Genomic DNA, 19,202 nt, shown 5'->3' on the forward strand with positions numbered 1-19,202 from the left:
GTGGCACCCAGAAACGGACTCGGTACTCCAGGTGAGGCCTAATCAGTGCAGAGTAGAGCGGAAGAATTACTTCTCATGTCTTGCTTACAACACTCCTGCTAATACAGGCCAGAATGAGGTTTGCTTTTTTTGTCACAGTGTTACACTGTTGACTCATATTTAGCTTGGGATCCACTCTGACCCCCAAATCCCTTTCTGCAGTACTCCTTCCTAGGCAGTCATTTCCCATTTTGTATGTGTGCAACTGATTGTTCCTTCCCCTGTGCTAGGGCTGTGACCGCACAGGAGAGACAGGCCCAGAGACTCCCGGCCCTGAGGCTGTGACCCCCAGGGGAGAGACAGGCCCAGAGCCTCCGGGCCCCCACAGATGAGACAGGCCCAGAGACCCCCGATGCTGGGGCTGTGACCCCCCAGGAGAGACCCCTGGCCCTGGGGCTGTGACCCCCCACAGGAGAGACAGGCCCAGAGACTCCCGGCCCTGAGGCTGTGACCCCCATGGGAGAGACAGGCCCAGAGCCTCCGGGCCCCCACAGATGAGACAGGCCCAGAGACCCCTGATGCTGGGGCTGTGACCCCCCACAGGAGAGACCCCTGGCCCTGGGGCTGTGACCCCCCCACAGGAGAGTCCCCCGGCCCTGGGACTGTGACCCCCCACAGGAGAGACAGGCCCAGAGACCCCCAGCCCTGGGGTTTTGACCCCCCCCAGGAGAGACAGACCCAGAGATCCCCATCTTCCATGCTGGGGTTGTGCTCCCCATAAGTGAAAGAGGCCCAGAGCCCTCCAAACCCACTTGCATTGGGGCCATGACCCCACAGGAGAGACAGGCCTAGAGTCCCTTCTGACCACCTATGTTGTGCTGTGGTCCCACGGGACAGATGGGTATCCCTGCCCCACAACCCTTCCCTGAGTTCCGTCGCACACCCTGCATCCCGTCCCTGGGCTAATAGCCTCACCACATGCCCCATCTTTGGGCTCCTGCCCCATCCCTGAGCTCCTACCCCCCACCCCCGTGCCCCATCCCTGAGCTCCTACCCCCTGCCCTGCAGCCTGGCGCCTACCCCCACCTGCGCCCAGTCTCTCTCCCGCTCTGTCTCTCTCCCGGTCGCTGTCTCTTTAATGTTGTGATCAATAACCAGGACTCTACCAAATGTCACCATCTAAACAAAGGGAAAAGAGGGGGGACTGGGAAAGGCCCTCGTCTCCCCCCATGCCTGGCAGCCCGGCCTGTGTGGGACACCCCCGCCCCCCAGCCCTGCCACCATTTTGAGCTGGGCGGCGAGAGGGGGAGAAAACTCCCAGCGCTGCCTGTGCAGTGATGAAAAGCTTAAAAAATGCAAATTGCTGCATGCATGCCTGCTCCATACAATGAGGGGGGAGGCCGGCCGCTTGCCGCTCTGCTCTGCTCAGTCAGCCCCAGCCCAGCGCTGGCGCGGGGGGCTCCCCAGCTGTCGCCTCGCCCGGCCCGTGAGTAGCTGTGCCGCGCGGCCCACGCCAGCGTCCCCGCCGCCCCATGGCTGGGCGCCGGCCCCGGCTCCGACTTGGGAGCAGGTGCCGTGCAGGTTGGGGAGGGGGTGCCCGGTCAGGGGAAACTAAGTCAACTTTTGCCGTGGCTCTCCCGCTGGCCGGGGAGGTGGCGGGGAAGAGGGGGTGCTGCTGGCCTGCGTGGCACAGTGGGCCTGCTCCCCGGGGCAGCCCTTTGTATTGCAGACGTGAGTTGGGGCCTAGCGGGGAGGGGTCAGTTTCTCGGGGGTTGGGGGATAAAAGATGCTGGGCGGCTGGGGGGGTCAGGGCGCTCCCGGCCGGGGTGGGGGCGCAGGGGCCAGGCGAGCTGGAATGTGCTGTTTTGCATGAGCACAAGTGGCACAAAGGAGTCAGGCGGGCGCTGCTGCTGCTCCGGCTCCGGCTCCTTTTGTTCTCCCCGGCGGGGGGAAGGGGCCCGCGGGGACAATCCCGTACTTGTCTGGGCTCCCCGGCTTGGGTGCGGGGGGGGGGGGGCACTTGCCCAACTTTGGGAGCCGCCGACTGCAGGGCAAGGCGGGGAAGCGGTCCCCGGTGCGGTCTGGGGGGCAGGGCGGCCGCTCTCCCAGCGGCAGGGGGGAGACGGACCTTAATCCTTTTTCTTTGGGCTCCTTTCATGGAGGCCCCAGAAGTTTGTGCAGACGGCTGGGCGGGCAGGCGGGGGAGGGGATGCCTTGGGATAAAGCCCTTTCGCAGGGCCGGCTCTCTCCCCCGCCCCTCGCCGGGACAGGTGCACACTGGCGAGCAGAGCAAGCTGGGAGCTGCTCCTCTCCTCTGCCCACGCCGTGCGGGCTGGCTGGGACCCGGGGTTCCCTGAGGCCTGGCGCTCCCCTCTTCCCTGGGCCTCACTCTGGGGAGCTCCCCCTCCCCGGGCTGTGCCGGCCCCGTCACAGGCAGCAGGGCCCCTTCCCCGGGACGGCAGCTCCCCCAGAGGGAAGGGGGGAAGGCGCTGCCGCAGGGCGGACTGCGGAGGGGAAGGGAGGAGGCACGGGGTCAGCGAGGGCAAAGGCAGACACCCAAGAGGTCAGGGTTAGGGTTAACCCTGCTGCCTCCCAGGGGCCCCCGTGCGCCTTGGAGATGAGTCAGTCCAGGATCAGGGGACGGGATAGTGACCTAAGCCTTGGGTCTACACCCTGCACGTTCCCTCGGGCAGGGCCCTGCAGGGAGAAGCATGGGAGCCCCAGGCCAGGCACAGAGAGCAGGGTGTGCGGAGCCTCCATTCTCTGTGACTTTGCCCTTGACTAACTTCCTTCTGGCAGGGCTCTGTGCAGGAAATCACAGCATAGTTAATATCTGGGATGGGGAATCACAGCACATGTCGCAAAGCCGTTTCATGGGGCGGCCCCCTCTGGACACTGTGCCGTGCTGGGCACCTCGTCCCAAAGGCTACAGCGAGAATGATGAGGGGCTGAAAAAACTTTTCTCTGGAGAGAGATGGAAACAAGGTGGATTGCTAAGAGGCGGCAGGACCTGGGTCTATAAAATGCCAACCGGTCTGGAGAAGGGGGGGCATCCATTCTGACAGCATAAGGACAAGGGCTGGTCAATGAGATTGAAAGGGGGAATTGAAAACTGATCGAAAGAAAGGCTTTTCCACACGCAAGGAGTGACGAGCCGATGGAACTCTCTGCCACAGGGTGTCGCTGAGGCCGAGAGCTGCGCCCACTTGTAAAGGTCCACAGGCATTTTCTCTGGGGTACAGACGTGTCCAGGGTTATAACAGTTCATGCCAACAGGCAGATTATTCCTGCTTTGGGGCTTAAGGCATTAGCGAGCAGGATGAGATCTCCTGTCGGGGGCAGGTTACCCCACACTGCTACCACACGGGTCCTACCCCTGCCTCTGCAGCATCTGATGCTGGTCACTGTGGGAGAGAACGTCTGGGCTAGACAGGACGCAGCGCTGCCCCAGTTGGCAATGCCTGTGTTCCCAGGGGCTTACAGCCAAGATCAATAGGTCACTGGGATCCCCGTGGGGTCTGGGCATGTAAGGGCCAGCATGGACCAGAGCACTAGCTGGGGCGCTGTCCATGCAAAGTGGGGTTTGCCCTCCAGGCTGTGTGCATGGGAGCCTCTGGCCGAGCAGAGCAATGAGGGAGAGCACTGAGTCCAGACAGTCACTAAACAATCCCTGCCCATCTCCACTGGGAATTCCACCCCCCCAAGCACACAGGCTGGGGGCTTCGTATCACTGCCCATCTCCAGGGGGAGTCGCCCCCTCTCTCCCCCCCCGGCACAGGCTGAGTGGGTGGGAAGGGCTTTAGGCCGCTCCACGTCACTAGAACACCCCTCACCCCCACAGAAAACTGATTATTTTCTTTTTAGTGGCAAAATACATTTGTATTTTTTCAACAAAGTCAGAATTTCCCAGGGAAACATCTCCCCATTTTCTGACCAGCTCGAAGTGAAAGGTGTGGGTGCTGTTTGCTCAGTGCTTTATTGTTGCATTCAGTGGGAATTCCCACTAGCCTTTCAGGCCATCTTTTTGATCCCCTCCTCCTCCTCTCCTTGTGTCCTGGCTGTGCCTTCCCACTGCCTGCCCACCATTTCCCCCATTCCAGATCAGCACTAGCCACTGCATTAGCCACCACTGGGCATGGCACTGAGTCTGCAATGAGCCCAATGGGGTCAGAGGAGTTCTCCCCTGGGAAGAATGGCTTCAGGCTCTCTGCAAAAACAGGCAGCCACCACAGCATCTGGGGGCACACTTCATGTCTGAGAGCTCTGTTTGCTTTGTGTGCAAGGGCGAGACCGGGCCAATGGCTGTAAATTCCAACTGGGAACAACATGCAAACGCTTAATAAGGAGGGGGACTGATGTTAAAGCAACTCACAGGGTGGCTTCACCGTCACTAATCAAAGATTGGGCATCTCCTTCTAGCAACTCCACTCTCACTCAGCCAGACATAATGCAGGACTCACTCAATTACCTGACTTAGACCAAAGCATGTCAGTCCTTAGAGACTAAACGGTTGTGTGCCAGAGGCAGAGAATGGGAGACTGCAGCACACCAATGCTCGGCCCCTGTAATGGCAGGGAATTAAGTAGGTGGGACATGCCCAGATGCTCCCAGCCAGTGACCCATGCCCCATGCTGCAGAGGAAGGCAAGACACACCCCACCCCCACCCAGGTCCCTGCCAATCTGAGGGGAAAATTCCAAATCTGACAGTTGGTTTGACCCTGAGCAAGACTCACCAGCCAAGTATCTGAGGCAGAATTCTCTGGATCAGCTCACAGCAGCCATGTCCAATATTTCCTTCCAGCTGTGGATGATCCCTGATGCTTCAGAGGAAGGCGACCCCACCTTCGCCGCCTCAATCCATCTGGCCAGCTGTGCATGGGGGACAACCATTCTTCCTGACCCTGCAGGAGCTGCGGCCCTGAAGCATGACACTGGATTATAGTCATTATCCCAGTGCAGAGCTGCAAGTGTTCTGAGAGGCATGGCACTGACTCCCTGATTCCCTGGTCTGTGGCCCTTTTCAGCCATGGTCCCCGCAGGCCCAAGGACCTGAGACAAGGCTGAGAAACTTCCTTTCAGGTTTGATCCCTTCAGGATGCACTCATTCCCCCTGCCTTCTCCCCATGTGAGGCGCAGCTATGCTGGGCAAGGCCCAATGGCCATCCAGCATCTTTCCTAGTGACAATGGATAATCACTGGGCCAGGGAGAGCATGAGCCTGAGTCATAGCCTGGGGCTTGGAGCACTCAGCTATATGCTCCAACAGCTGCCAGGGTCCCCTCCGGGTCAAATCCCTCCTTCCCAGCAGCAGAGGGGAATTGAACCAGGGACTGCCCAGTCCCAGGGAAGAGCTGTGTCCGCTGGGCTAAAGGCCTGAACCAATCCAGTCTGGATCATGTGTTTGGTTTGAGCAGAAATGGATTGTTTTGCGTTGCAGAAAATTTTCAAAATGTTCGGATTCGGTTCAGCCCAAACCTGTCAGCGACCCGAGCACGCAGCCATTCACCCAGCCCATGGCTGCACCAGCCCCTGGTACCACATGGAGACTGGGCAGATCTGGCTGGGCATGGGGGTCTGGCTCTGGGGCTGGGCTGGCTGTGCAGGGGGCTCTGGCTTTGGGCTGTGCAGGGGGCCCTAGGCTGGGTTGCGCCAGGCTGGCTGTGCATGGGTTCTGGGCTGGGCCAGCTGGGCAGGGGGCTATGGCCTGGGCGGCGGTGGCTGTGCAGAGCACTCTGGGCCAGGCCAGGGGGGCCGGACAGGGGGACCTGGGCCAGGCCAAGCTGGCTGTGGGGGTGAGCATGGTCTTAGAGGCAGGGTTGCCAGGCATCCAGTTTTTACTGAAACACTTGGTCGAAGAGGGAACTTGGCGGCTCCGGTTGGCAGCAGGGGCCCGGAGCTAAGGCCCTGCCTGCCCTGGCTCTGCGCGGCTCCTGGAAGCGGCCGCTAGATCCTTGCAGCCCCTAGGCACATGGTGGCCAGGGAGGCTCCGCGCTCCTGAGTGGCAGCTCCAAAGCTCCCATTGGCTGGGAACCAATGGGAGCTGTGGGGGCGGCGTCTGCAGGCAGGAGGGCAGTGTGCGGAGCCTCTCTCGTCACCTAGGGACTGCAGGGACTTGGCGGCTGCAGGGACCTGGTGGCCACTTCCTGGGAACCGCAGTAAGCACCACTGGGACCCTGAACCCCATCCTGCACCCCAACCCCCTGCCCCAGCCCGGAGCCCTTCCCGTACCTCAAAACCCTCATCCCCGGCCCCGCCCCAGAGCCCGCACTCCCAGCCAGAGCCCTCACCCCCTCTCGCACCCCAACCCCATGCCCCAGCCCAGTGAAAGTGAGTGATGGTGGGGGAGAGTGAATGATGCAGGGAGGAGGGGATGGATGAGCAAGATCGGGGCCTCGGAGAAGGGGTGGGGCCTTGGGGAGGGGGGTGAGGAAGGGGTGTTCTATTTTGTGAGATTAGAAAGTTGGCAACCCTACTTGGAGGGAGGGGGAGAATCCAATGTGATGCTGGTTTTGCGGTAGGTGTGAATTCTGGTGTGAGGCTGGTGTGTGTGTGTGTGTGTGTGGGTGTGATACTGACGTCGTATAGACTCTAAGGGCTGAATGAACCATCATGTTGATCTAGTTCTGACCTCCTGCAGGTTGCAGGCCACAGAACCTCACCCACCCACTCCAGTAACAGACCACCGACCTCTGGCTGAGATACTGACATCCTCAAATGTTGGTTTAAAGACTTCCAGTTACAGAGAATCCACCCTTTGCTCTAGTTCAAAGGAGCAAGTGACCCGTGCCCCATGCTGCAGAGAAAGGGGAAAACGCCCCAGGGTTCCTGCTAATCTGACCTTGGGGAAAATTCCTTCCCGGTGTCAGATATGGCAATCGGTTAGACCCTGAGCATGTGAGTGAGACCCACCAGCCAGACCCCTGGGAAATAATTCTCTGTCATAAGTCAGGGCCCTCCCCACCTAATGCCCAGTCACCGGCTGCTGGGGGTACTGAGCCATATGCGATTGCAGGCAGTCCCATCATAACATCCCCTCCAGACATTTACCAAGCTCAGTCTTAAAACAAGTTAATTTTTTTACCCCACACTGCTCCCCTTGGGTGGCTGTTCCAGAACTTCAACTCCTCTGATGGTTAGAAACCTTTGCCTAATTTCAAGGCTAACCTTGTTGATGGTCAGGAGAGCTGGTAGTAATAACAACTGAAATACATGGTTTCTGCCTTCAGCACCCCCACTGTAAAAGTTTTTCCAGCACCCTTGCAAAGAGGTGGCTTTCTTTACTGATCCATACCTTGCAGGCTTTCTGCTTTCTCTCAATAGCCTGTTTGAGATGCTTGTTCATCCAGCTTGGCCTGCAACCCTCCCTACAAATTTTTCCCTTGCTTGGGATGCCGACTTCACATAGCTTTTACTTAAAGTAATTCCAAGCCTCCTCCACATTCAGATCCTTGAGTTCCTCAGGCCAGTCCACTTCCATAATAAGTCCCTTCATTTTGTAAAGTTTGCCCTTTCGAAATCAAGGACCCCAGTTGCAGACCTATTTTTGCTTATCCTTCCACTTAGTTTAAACTGAATCAACTCATGATCACTCGAATGAAGGTTGTCCTCTACAACCAGTTCTTCCATGTGGTCCTTGCTTCTGACCGGCACTAGATCTAAAATGGCATCACTTCTTGTTGGTTCAGCGACAATAATAGTTCATCTTAATTAATTAGCCTCTTACAGTTTGTATGGAAACTTCCACCTTTTCTGTATGTATATATATATCTTCTTACTATACGTTCCATTCTATGCATCCGATGAAGTGAGCTGTAGCCCACGAAAGCTTTTGCTCTAATAAATTGGTTAGTCTCTAAGATGCCACAAGTACTCCTGTTTTATTTGGTGAAGAAATCTGTCAGCTATCACATCCAGGGACATCTGGGCCCTACTATTATTAGTAGCACTTGTCCTCCCTCCTATATCTGGGAAGTTAAAGTCTCCCATAATCACATAATTCCTAGTAGTATTTCTTTCATTAAAAACCTTAAAGAAGTCGCTATCCCCATACAAATCAGATCCTGGGGGTCGGTAGCACACCCCAAGCACTGCCCCAAGGGAGTCTCTGTTACCTTTCTTCCCCAAAGTGATTTTGACCCAAACAGATTCCCTTTTATCCATTCCATCACCTCTAATTTCTTTACAATCTACCACATCGTTAACACACAATGCTGCTCCACCACCTTTGCCTTTATTTCTGTCTTTCCTGAAAAGCCTTCAATACCCGGGCTCCTGCCATAACCGCTCTTCCACCATGTTTCTGTTATCCTTGTCATAGCTAGTTTCACTTCCTGAACCAGCTGTTCTATCTCCTCCATTTTATTACCCAGGCTCCTTGCATTGGTGTACAGACATCAAAGCTGTTTCTGCTTGGCTTGGCACAGATTCCTCGCCCATTAGGTACAGTCATTTTACTACCAGCATCACCTAAGACTGTTAGGTTTCAGAGTAACAGCCGTGTTAGTCTGTATTTGCAAAAAGAAAAGGAGGACTTGTGGCACCTTAGAGACTAACCAATTTATTTGAGCATGAGCTTTCGTGAGCTACAGCTCACTTCATCGGACTGTTAGTGTCATTGGTACTGGCTCTGTCTTTCCTCTTGTTGTCCATTATCCTACCCTCTGCTGTTCCTGTCTCCACTGCTCTGTCTTCTTGTACTTGATTTTCCACCTGCTCAGTGTTAGAATCAGGCATGGAGATTACATGAGCATCGCCCAACTGTCTCTCCCGAGTTCCTAGTTTAAAGCTCTTTTAATGAGTTGTGCCAACCTCCAGCCCAGAGGTCTATTTCAGTCCCTACTCAGATGGAGTCCATCCCATGAGAACAGGCCTCTGTCCATGAATTGCGTCCCTGTGGTTGAACATCCCAAAGCCCTCCTCATAACACCACTGCCAGAGCCCTCTGCTGATCTGCGGAGCCATCATAATCTTGTCTCGTCTTGGCTCTCCTTCTCTAGGGACAGGCAGAATCCCAGGGAAGATCCCCTGAGCCTCCATTTCTTTAAGTGTCTTCCCCAGCCTGGTATACTCTCCCTTGAATCTAGCTGTATCATTTGTTCCCACGGGAAGGACAGTCAGTGGGTTCTTTTCTGCTCCGATCAGGATCCTCTTCAGCCTCAGGTCCCCATCCCATACCTTAGCTCCCAGCAGACAGCACCCCCTGCTGTTCTCTGGATCAGCTCTGGTGACAGGCCCATCTGTTCTTCGAAGTAGCGAATCCCCAGTCATGGAGACCTGCCTTTTCTTGGGGATGGTGCAATTCTCCACCCTCCCTCCTTCTGTGCTTTCTGGCTGTGTCTTCTTGTCTTCTGCTCTCACTTGCAGCCCTCAGCATGTCACCGTCTCCTGTCCTCCTGGGGCTCCGAACTCTGGAGCTCCGTTGTCTCTTCCCTCTTCTTGTAGAACTAGCCGCTCTCCTCTTCTTCCTCGCCCTCCCACCTTCTGTCACTGCCTGCTGCACCCCTTCATTTTCCAGCCCAGCAAACCTCTTCCTCAGCTCTACTCTTCACTAGCTGGGTCTTTTCTTCTGCCTGGATCTCATGCTTCCACTGTGCACTTACCCCACCTGGCAGGCTAACCTCGCAGCTCTCCGGTCCAGCCTGCATCTGCAAGGCTGGAGGTTTCCCTTCAGCCACCTCCCTTCTTCCCCCCATCAGCCGCTCAAATCCCCTTTGAAACACAGCCAGACTTTCTAGCTGCGTCTCCAGACCTTGGGTCGTCTCTTCCATCCGCTCTATCAGGCAGCACTTCATCCAAAGGCAGCACCTTTATGGTTCCCTCTCCAGAATAACATACATCCTGCAGCTTCCACATCCAGTCACCTTCATCGTCTCTGCCGTTCCTTGGGTCACTTCCATTGCTGCCTCTGGAGGAGTCAGAGCCTTCCCACCTAAGCTCCTGTCACTGCCCCGAAGGAACAGGGGCTTGCCTCCCTTCTCCCACTCACCTCCATTCAAACTCCCCTGGTTTCAGCTCCGGCTGCCATGCCACTGCTCCGGAGTCCTGTGCGATGCTGGCGTTGGGGGCGAGTCCCGCATTGTGGGTGTCCGGCGTGAATCCCTGGGTGATGAATTCTGAGCTCCTCTGGTTTTTCTCTTGCAGCCCATGCCACTGTCTGTTGGGTTTGAAGATGCGCCCGGCCCCATCCCCTCGGCTGCCCTGAAAGAGCAGGACTGAAGCATGTGATCGCTGGCACCATGGAGGTAAGTGCTCTTCCATCCCACTGGGACGCTTCCTGGGACTGGATCCCATTTCCTAGCCTTGGGCCTGGAGGCAGTGGCTGCGGGAGAGGGAGGCCTCCTGGAAAGGAAAACTGATGAGGGTGTAAACACAGACAGCGGATGCCCTCACCCCAGCCAGGCAGCGGATCGGAATTGCTGAGTTTCATGGAGCCATAGGATCTGTGCTAGGCCCCAGCTTTTAACACTCTCAGGGGGCCAGAACGCTAAGGGGTCCAACGCTTCCTACAGGGGAGGCCACGCGGCCTCAGTGCCTGAGCCTCGGGGCTCCAGCCGTCCTGCGTCATGCCCTGAGCTTGCCAGCGAGTCCCGCTGAGGCTTGTTGAGCGCGCTCAGCAAGTATTTACAGTGGCAGCAGGCTGCGTTTTCAAACCAGGCAGCAGTTTATTGTCGCCTGGCACACAGCGCTCGAGAGCTCAGGTTAGCACAGAGACAGAGGTTAAGACTCAGTCCACCAGGCGAGGCCCATACTTTGTCCCCTGCTGGTCACCTCTCCTCCTTTGTCTCCAGGCAGGGCCAGGCTGAGTTCACAGCCCCACCTGCCTGCGCTGTTGAGTGTCAATTGTTCGGTCCTTGGGGCTTCCTTTGTTTCTGTGGACTCTCTGCTGAGCTGAGTTGGTTTCAATCAGTTCCTTAGCAACCCCATTCACTGCAGTCCAGACAGCAAGGAGTCACCCACACCCTGTGTCCTGTGCTGTCCCCTTTCCCCTCCGCTGAGCAACAATGCAAACTATAGAGGGAAACTGAGGCACACATAGACTTCATGAAAATATTACAGAAAATTCCCACTTCGTCATATTGGACCCCTGGGTTAAAGGACCCATTCAGGAAGATTAGGGCATTGCTTTGCATCAGTCGTCGTTGCGTGGAGACGCTACCAGGGTGGCGCTGGAGAGGCCGCCAGAGCAGTGTCGTTCTGGGGGCCCCTCCAGACAGCGTAACTGTGACAGTCTCACTTGGGGCAGCTTCCCCGTCTCACAGTGATGGGCTCAGGCTCTCTGCAGACTCAGGCATCGGTCACCTCAGGTCCAAAATCACAACTTTTTTCCTGGCTTGGGAAGTCCATTTCCAGCCCATCTCTCACCCAATCTCCAACTATTGGGAGTCAGGAGGGGGCCCTTCCTGGGCTCCCTTTATTCCTCGCTTGTCTTCCAGCTCCAGTGCTCCCCTTCCCTCTTGTCCCCTGCAGGAGGTGGACTCCCGGTCGCCGTCCCCACACAAGGCGGTGGACTCCAGCCCTGCCAGCTGTGCGGCCCTGCCGTCTCCCCCACCCCAGCAGGAGCTGCCGCCGTCCCCCCTGCCCGAGGGGCTGTCCCCTGGCGAGGGCGACAACCCGGCCTTCAACGGAGAGCTGGACCTGCAGCGGTACTTCAACGGGCCGGGGCCCGCGCTGGGGGCGGGCGGGGGGCGCAAAGCCCGGCCCTACCCCTGCGCCGTCTGCGGCAAGCGCTTCCGCTTCAACAGCATCCTAGCACTGCACACGCGGATCCACGCCAGCGAGACCCCCTTCACCTGCCCCTACTGCGGGCACCGCGCTGCCCAGCGCGGCCTCCTGCGGCTCCACCTCCGCTCCCACCGCCCCGAGGCCTGCGCCCGCCTCAGCCACCAGAGCCGCCTGCTGCTGGAGCTGGAGGAGCGGGCGCTGCTTCGACGGGGCCCGCCAGCCGCCAGCGAGGGGGAGGAAGAAGAGGAGGAAGAGGAGGAGGAGGAACCCCCCCCACTGCCTATCCCCCCGCCAGCCCCACCCCCTGCCCCCCCGTCACCCCCACCGCCACTGCCTCCCCCCAGCTTCCGCTGCCCCTTCTGCAAAGGCAAGTTCCGGACGCTGGGCGAGCGGGAGCGCCACCTGCGAATCCTGCACCAGCCCTACAAGTGTGGGCAGTGCCCCTTTGCCGCCGCCCAGGAGGGGGAGCTGCAGCGGCACAGCCGGGAGGCCCACGCCCCCCCGGCGCCTCCGGCCCCCGCCGCGCCGCCCCCCACCGAGTTCCGCTGCCAGGTGTGCGGCCAGGCCTTCACCCAGTCCTGGTTCCTCAAGGGGCACATGCGCAAACACAAGGACTCCTTCGACCACAAGTGCCAGGTCTGCGGGCGCTGCTTCAAGGAGCCCTGGTTCCTCAAGAACCACATGAAGGTGCATCTCAGCAAGCTGGGGCTGAAGGGGCAGCGGGGTGCGGCCGTGCCGGCAGCCGGCGGGAAGCCCAAGGCGCCTCGGGGGCTGCTGCTGGGCTACGAGGCGCTGTATCCCGCCTTCCTGCCGCCCCCGGACAAGGCCGAGCAGGGCTCCTTCCTGGGCTATCTGGAGCTGCGCCCGCCGGGCGACGGCCGCTGCGCCGAGCGGCTCCAGGCCACGGCCCGCGCAGTGGAGAGCGGGCAGGAGGTGGCGGCCCAGCCGTGGGGGGAGCGCCGGCCGCACAGCGGGGGCGAGACGGCCAGGGAGGAGGGTGGCGCCGGCGTGGGACAGCACCGCTGCCCCGACTGCGCCCGGGCCTTTGCCACCTACCAGCAGATGGCCCTACACAGCCGCAGCCACCGGCCCCAGGATGGCGACTGGGCCAGGGGCCGGGCCCTGGGGGCGCTGGCCTCGCTCCATGCGGCAGCGGGACACGGGCTGCCCACGGACGGCGGGGGCGGCTCCAACGCAGGCAGTGGCTGGGCTGCGGCCCTGCCCAGCCCGGGGATACAGGGTGAGTACGGCCCCCACAGCGCCCCCCACCCACAGCACCCCCTCACACCGCCTACATACCCCCGGCACCACGGCCCTGCCCAGCCCGGGGATACAGCGTGAGTACGGCCCCCACAGCACCACCTTACACTGCCTACATACCCCCAGCACCACGGCCATGCCCAGCCCGGGGGTACAGGGTGAGTACGGCCCCCACAGCGCCCCCCACCCACAGCACCCCCTCACACCGCCTACATACCCCCAGCACCACGGCCCTGCCCAGCCCAGGGGTACAGGGTGAGTACGGCCCCCACAGCACCCCCCACCCACAGCACCCCCTTACACCGCCTACATACCCCTGGCACCACAGCCCTGCCCAGCCCAGGGGTACAGGGTGAGTACGGCCCCCACAGCGCCCCCCACCCACAGCACCCCCTCACACCGCCTACATACCCCTGGCACCACGGCCCTGCCCAGCCCAGGGGTACAGGGTGAGTACGGCCCCCACAGCACCCCCCACCCACAGCGCCCCCTTACACCGCCTACATACCCCCAGCACCACGGCCCTGCCCAGCCCGGGGGTACAGGGTGAGTACGGCCCCCACAGCACCACCTTACACCGCCTACATACCCCCAGCACCACGGCCCTGCCCAGCCCGGGGGTACAGGGTGAGTACGGCCCCCACAGCACCACCTTACACCGCCTACATACCCCCAGCACCACGGCCCTGCCCAGCCTGGGGATACAGGGTGAGTACGGCCCCCACAGCACCCCCCACCCACAGCACCACCTTACACCGCCTACATACCCCCAGCACCACGGCCCTGCCCAGCCCGGGGATACAGGGTGAGTACGGCCCCCACAGCACCCCCCACCCACAGCACCCCCTTACACCGCCTACATACCCCCAGCACCACGGCCCTGCCCAGCCCGGGGGTACAGGGTGAGTACGGCCCCCACAGCACCACCTCACACCGCCTACATACCCCCAGCACCACGGCCCTGCCCAGCCCAGGGGTACAGGGTGAGTATGGCCCCCACCCCCACCCCCATTCTTACCCCACCTGCATCCCCCCGGCACCACGGCCCTGCCCAGCCCGGGGATACAGGGTGAGTACAGCCCCCACAACACCCCCACCCTCTGTGTCCCCGTTACCCACACCTGCCCAACCCAGGGATACAGGGTGAGTACGGACCCCTCAGCTCCCACCCATCTTCTGCATCCCTCCCACCCACATGCACCCTGAGGTGCCTCCCACCTCCCCATGTCCCCCCAGCCCCACAGGCCTGCACTCCCTGCCCCTCCCCTGAGCCCCCATCTCCTGGGCTCACGCTGTCCCTCCTGTCTGTGCAGAGGAGAAGGGGCTGCGCGGGGGGGCCCTGCGTCCGGATGGGGGCCGTGGCACGTCAGGCAAAGACTGTCCATACTGTGGGAAAACCTTCCGCTCCTCCCACCATCTCAAGGTTCATCTGCGCGTCCACACAGGTGAGCTGGGCCCTGGGGGGCCTGCAGGACAGAGCCCTACCCAGGCTCTCTATGGCCCCTCTGTCTGGAGGGGAAAGACAGAGTGGAGCCCATGCAGTGCAGGGCACCTCAGGAACTGCACTTGGACTGGCAGCCCCACAACTCCAGCCTCCGCCAGCCATGCTGCTGGTGGGACTGCCTGTGCTGGCAGCAGCAGTAGGCTATTACCTTCCCTGTGCCAAAGGGTTTCCTGAGACTTCTTGGGAGTGGGTTCCGCCTTAGAGGTGGTTGCATCTGAGCAGGTCTCCTGATCACAAAGCTGGCGTCACATGGAGTGGACTTAGGGTGGGGCAGTGGGCTGGGTAGGGCAGCAGGCTGGGTAGGGCAGCTGGTGCCCAGAGCAGAAGGGTGTCCCTGGGTGGGTGTCTGCATCCTGGCCCATGCAGTGGGCTGGACTGGATGGTCCTGATGGGCTTGCCTGGCCAGGGTGCCTGGCATGATCTGGATGCGAGGTCTCGACTGATATTTTAGTTGCATCAAAGAAAGTGTTTTTTGTGTGAAAACAAAAATTTCACCCCAACATGGACTTTTTTTAGAATTTTCCAGGTTTGTTTAAAACCAAAAAATGGTGGGTTTCCAGTGTTCCTCACTTACTCCCCAAATTATTAGGGACAAAACCAGAAAAAGGGGGGATGGAGGATGGCAGCTGTTTGGTAAAAAGTGCCATGCTGGAGTCCAAAATCGGTTCTGCTTGGGATGCCCCAAGGGAGCTAGGCTGACATGCCTGGGTGTGTCTGTCTGTCTGTCTGTCTGCATCTGTGTCTGTACATCAGTGTCTGTGGTGAGTCTTTGCATCCGTCTGTCCTGCTGGCACAGGGGAGTGAAACGGTGTGATCTCTGCCGGCGTGAGCCCAGAGGGTACATGGAGTTACACCAGCAAAGCTATCGTCTGACCAGCAGCGCTTGGTTTGTGTGCGTGTGTGAAGTGCGGGTGGGTGGGTGTAAGTGTGCATGTGTGTGGAGGGGGGTGTAGTGTGCGTGTGGGCATAGTGCCCATGCATGTGGGTGTTAAGGGTGTGTGGAATAAACTAGCCCGGTACTTGGCCTGTCTTTGTGTCCGTCCGGGCCTCCGTGTTTGTCTGTGTCCCTCTTGCTCTGCGTCTGTCTCTCTCTGGGCTCCCCAGCAGGGTCTGATGTCTCCCCTCTCCTCCGGCAGGCGAGCGCCCCTACAAGTGCCCACACTGCGACTATGCTGGCACCCAGTCCGGCTCTCTCAAGTACCACCTGCAGCGCCACCACCGCGAGCAGAAGAACAGCACTGGTGCCGGGGCAGCCGGGGGCTTGGAGCCAAGGGGCCGCACCGCCCCCAGTGCTCCCGCCAAGCCGCCCGCCTTCCCGCCGGAGCTGCTCCTGCAGGCAGCCGAGAAGTACCGCGGGGCCTTCCTGCCGCAGGCCTGGGGCACGGCCAGCCACGAGCCCCTGCCCCGACCGTCCCGCCGCAAGCCGGCCTGCACTGGCCGAGCCCTGCGCAACGGCCGAGCCGACTTCGAGCCACTGGACCTGTCGCTGCGGCCGGCGCTAGACGGGGTGCCGCCTGGTGAGCTCACCCTGCACCGATGCCTCTTCTGCCCCTTTGCCACCTCCGCACCTGAGCTCATGGCCCTGCACCTGCAGGTCCACCACAGCCGCAAGGCCCGGGGGCGCCGCCCTGTCACGGCCCCCCCCGCACGGCCCCACACCTGCCTGGGGCAGGATGGGGAGCAGCCCCCACTGCACCCCCAGGACGAGGGGCCTGGAGTTGGGGAAGAGCCCCCCACCGCCGTGCCCCACATGTCCCAACAGCCCCCCGGAGCCCCTATGGACACGGAGCCCAGTGAGAGGCAAGGGGAGCTGGAGCTGGTGCTGGCTTGAGGCAGCGGAGTGGCCAGCCGGGGCCCTGCTCTCCACACGGGGCCTGGAGATCCCAGTGCCTGGGCGGGGCAGGGACATGACCCCCCAGTCCTCCCACTAGTGGGGCAAGGCGGATGCAGGGGCCTGTAGTGTAGACATGAAACACTAACACTGGGCGGGAGAACTTGCTAGAAAGTAGACTCATAGGGACAGTGAGCCAGCAGGGGAGGGAAGCCACGAGGGGACAGAGAGTTGGGGGACAGAGAGCCACTGATGGGGGATATGCCTGGTGAGGGGCAGAGAGCCGTGGGGAGTGGACAGCCCCTGCTGCCCTGCGCCCTCTGCAACCCCACTGGCTGGCAGGGGGCTATGGCTGGCCAGGGACTGTGGTGGGGCACTCTGGGTGTAGTGGGGTGCTCTGGCTGGCCGGGGGCTGAGTCAGGGTGCCCTGGCTGGCAGAGGCTGGTGGCTGGCAGGGGGCTGTTGTGGGGCACTCTGGCTAGTGGGGTGCTCTCCCCTGGGGTTGTGGTGGTAGTTTCCTAGTGTCTGTAGACGTCTCCGTTGTCGGTTCCAGTGTTGTCGTGCTAACAGAGGCCCCGGCGGAGGCTGTGGGTCTATGCAGCTCTGGGACACGGAGAGCTGCCCACGAAGCGGGCCGAGCAGGGGTGGCCGTGTCCTGGGGAGGGCCGTGTCCATGGAAGGGTCCCTGGGTGGATGAGTGTCCACACCCTGGCCTTGTCTCCATGGGGACTCATGCTGTAGCGTGGTCTCCGTGTTGATCGTTGTGTGGCCTCCCTCCTGTGGCCGCCGGTGCTCGGTGCTGTGGCCTCGTCTCCATGGTGATCGGTGCCATGGCCTCGGCCCCATGACGATGGTTGCCGTGGCAGCTGGACGATCCGTAGAGTTCTCTATTTTTTTTATTCTTTTCTTGTAGAAAATTTGAAACTGGAAATAAAAAGAAAAATGAACAAATGGACTTGCTCCCTGCCCCCCCCCCGGAGGCTGGTGTGTGTATTTGCCAGGAAACTTCCCCACAGGCCCCAGCCTGGTGCAGAACAGCCCCCCAACCTGGGACCAGTTCCCCCTCTAGCTCCCTGGGGTCAGTTTCTCCCTCGGGCTCTCCCGACCCTGGGGACGTAGGCTAGTCAGCTGAACCCTGGCAGCCAGGCTGGAGGGCTGGCTCCCCACACACCCACAGCCCATCAGCCCTAAGCTTCAACCACCCCACCCATCCTGAGACTGTTCCCACCTCCCAGGGGTGTCCCCCTCCGCACACCCCCATCTACATCACCCACACACTCCCCCCGCCACATCACCCCCAGCCACGTCACATGCCAACCATGTCAGTCGTCCACACACACACACAGCCACATCACCTCCCAGCCATGTCAGTCATTCACACACTCCCCAACCATGTCACCCTCCCAGCCCCATCAGCCATCCACAACCCTAACCACATCACTCCCCTCTCTACACCCAGCTCCCAGCCACATCACCTCCCATCACACTGCCAGCCACATCACACCCACACACGCCCCCAGCCACGTCACCTCCCAACCACGTCAGTCATCCACACACCCCCAGCCATGTCAGTCATCCACACACTCCCCAGCCACATGAGTCATCCCCACACCCCAGCCATATCACCCTCCCAGCCACATCACTCCTCTCCCCACTCCCAGCCCCCAGCCACGTCACCTCCAACACACTGCCAGCCACGTCACAGCCACACATTCCCCCACACCCCCCAGCCATGTCACCCCCAGCCACGTCAGTCATCCACACACCTCCAGCCATGCCACCTCCCAGCAATGTCAGCCATCAACAGACACCCCAGCCATACCACCCTTCCAGCCACATCAGTTGTCCACCACACCAGTCATATCACCCCTCAGCCCTGTCACCTCCCAACCATGTCAGTCATCCACACACACTCCAGCCACGTCACCCTCCCAGCCGTGTCAGTCATCCACCACCCCAGCAACATCACTCCACTTCCAGCCCCCAGCCCCGTCACCTCCCAACCACATCACCCTTCCAGCCACATCAGTTGTCCACACACTCCCAGGGGTGTCACCCCACCACACCCCTAGCCATGTCACCCAGCAGCATCACCCCCCCCAACACACTGCCAGCCACATCACCGCTCCAGCCACATCACTCCCAAGATCCCTTAGCCACGTTACACCCCCCAGTCACATTACCCCCACCAAAACTCCCCAGTCACATCCCAGGGGTGTCACCTCCCCCCACATGACCAGACAGCCCCCCCAAGACCTCAGGTGCTTCGCCCCACAGTCCCAGACACATCAGCCCGCATACCCCTCCAGCCCTTCATTGAACTCCCCAGCAGCTGCTGACCCTGCCTGGGAGCCTGGCCCTGGAAGCCAATGCCCTGGCCACCTGGGCAGCTCCCCAAGAGCCAACCTCGCCTCAGGGACCCCAGCTCTGCCCTGCCCCAGTGCATTCTGGGAATAAGCCCAGCTGGGCCAGGGCAGAGCATGGGGTAGAATGGAGGGGGTGTATTGGGCAAATCTCCTGGGGCTGGAGAGAGGGCGGGTAAGTCTCCTCCAGTCCCCAGCACATGGTGCTCTGGCACAGCACTGCTGATCTGTGGGGCAGAAGGGGGGACCTGGACTGGATGCACCTGTGGATTTGATCTGGGGGGGCAAGGGAGGGATACTGGGCTGGACGGGCCTGTGGGGGCGCAGCTCTGCTCTGGTAGGACCCACCCTCCTCCTATGGATTCGCAGACAGTGCTGCAGCCATCCAGCCGCTACACTGGATTCCTACCCCAGCGTCTCTGGGGAAGAGCAGTCGCCCCCTTGGGAAATTCTGCTGCCTCCAGCCCCCAACCCCTCGGAGCCGGAGCAGGAGTTGATGCTTCCCAGACGTCTCTTGGGAAATCAAGCCCATCCCACCAGCACC

The 19,202-nt window shown here is 60.4% G+C and overlaps 1 protein-coding gene across 4 annotated transcripts; it reads left to right on the top strand.

Annotated features, from left to right (window-relative positions):
- Positions 1 to 1,263: 1,263 nt before the first annotated feature.
- Positions 1,264 to 17,231, top strand: ZNF219 (zinc finger protein 219). 4 transcript variants are annotated; one of them, XM_084645183.1, is made up of 6 exons: positions 1,264 to 1,465; positions 4,782 to 5,059; positions 10,120 to 10,220; positions 11,446 to 12,940; positions 14,274 to 14,405; positions 15,601 to 17,231. In XM_084645183.1, the coding sequence occupies exons 3-6, from the start codon at positions 10,215 to 10,217 to the stop codon at positions 16,293 to 16,295; spliced, it is 2,328 nt and encodes a 775-aa protein (XP_084501309.1). In that variant the 5' UTR covers positions 1,264 to 1,465; positions 4,782 to 5,059; positions 10,120 to 10,214; the 3' UTR covers positions 16,296 to 17,231. The 4 variants fall into 4 exon arrangements, with proteins under 4 accessions (XP_084501309.1, XP_084501308.1, XP_084501311.1 ...); XM_084645182.1 differs by lacking the exon at positions 4,782 to 5,059; XM_084645185.1 differs by lacking the exon at positions 4,782 to 5,059 and having other exon boundaries at positions 1,461 to 1,549.
- Positions 17,232 to 19,202: the final 1,971 nt, after the last annotated feature.

This window comes from Lepidochelys olivacea, assembly GCF_965140295.1.
Source record: "Lepidochelys olivacea isolate rLepOli2 genome assembly, chromosome: 13".
In the NCBI taxonomy this organism is placed as follows: Eukaryota; Metazoa; Chordata; order Testudines; family Cheloniidae; genus Lepidochelys; species Lepidochelys olivacea.

Bases quoted from the DNA above. Each gene is read 5' to 3' on its own strand.
- ZNF219 (XM_084645183.1), top strand. The intron at 12,941-14,273 runs GTGAGTACGGCC...CTGTCTGTGCAG, and splicing joins GCCCAGCCCGGGGATACAGG to AGGAGAAGGGGCTGCGCGGG. The intron at 14,406-15,600 runs GTGAGCTGGGCC...CTCCTCCGGCAG, and splicing joins TCATCTGCGCGTCCACACAG to GCGAGCGCCCCTACAAGTGC.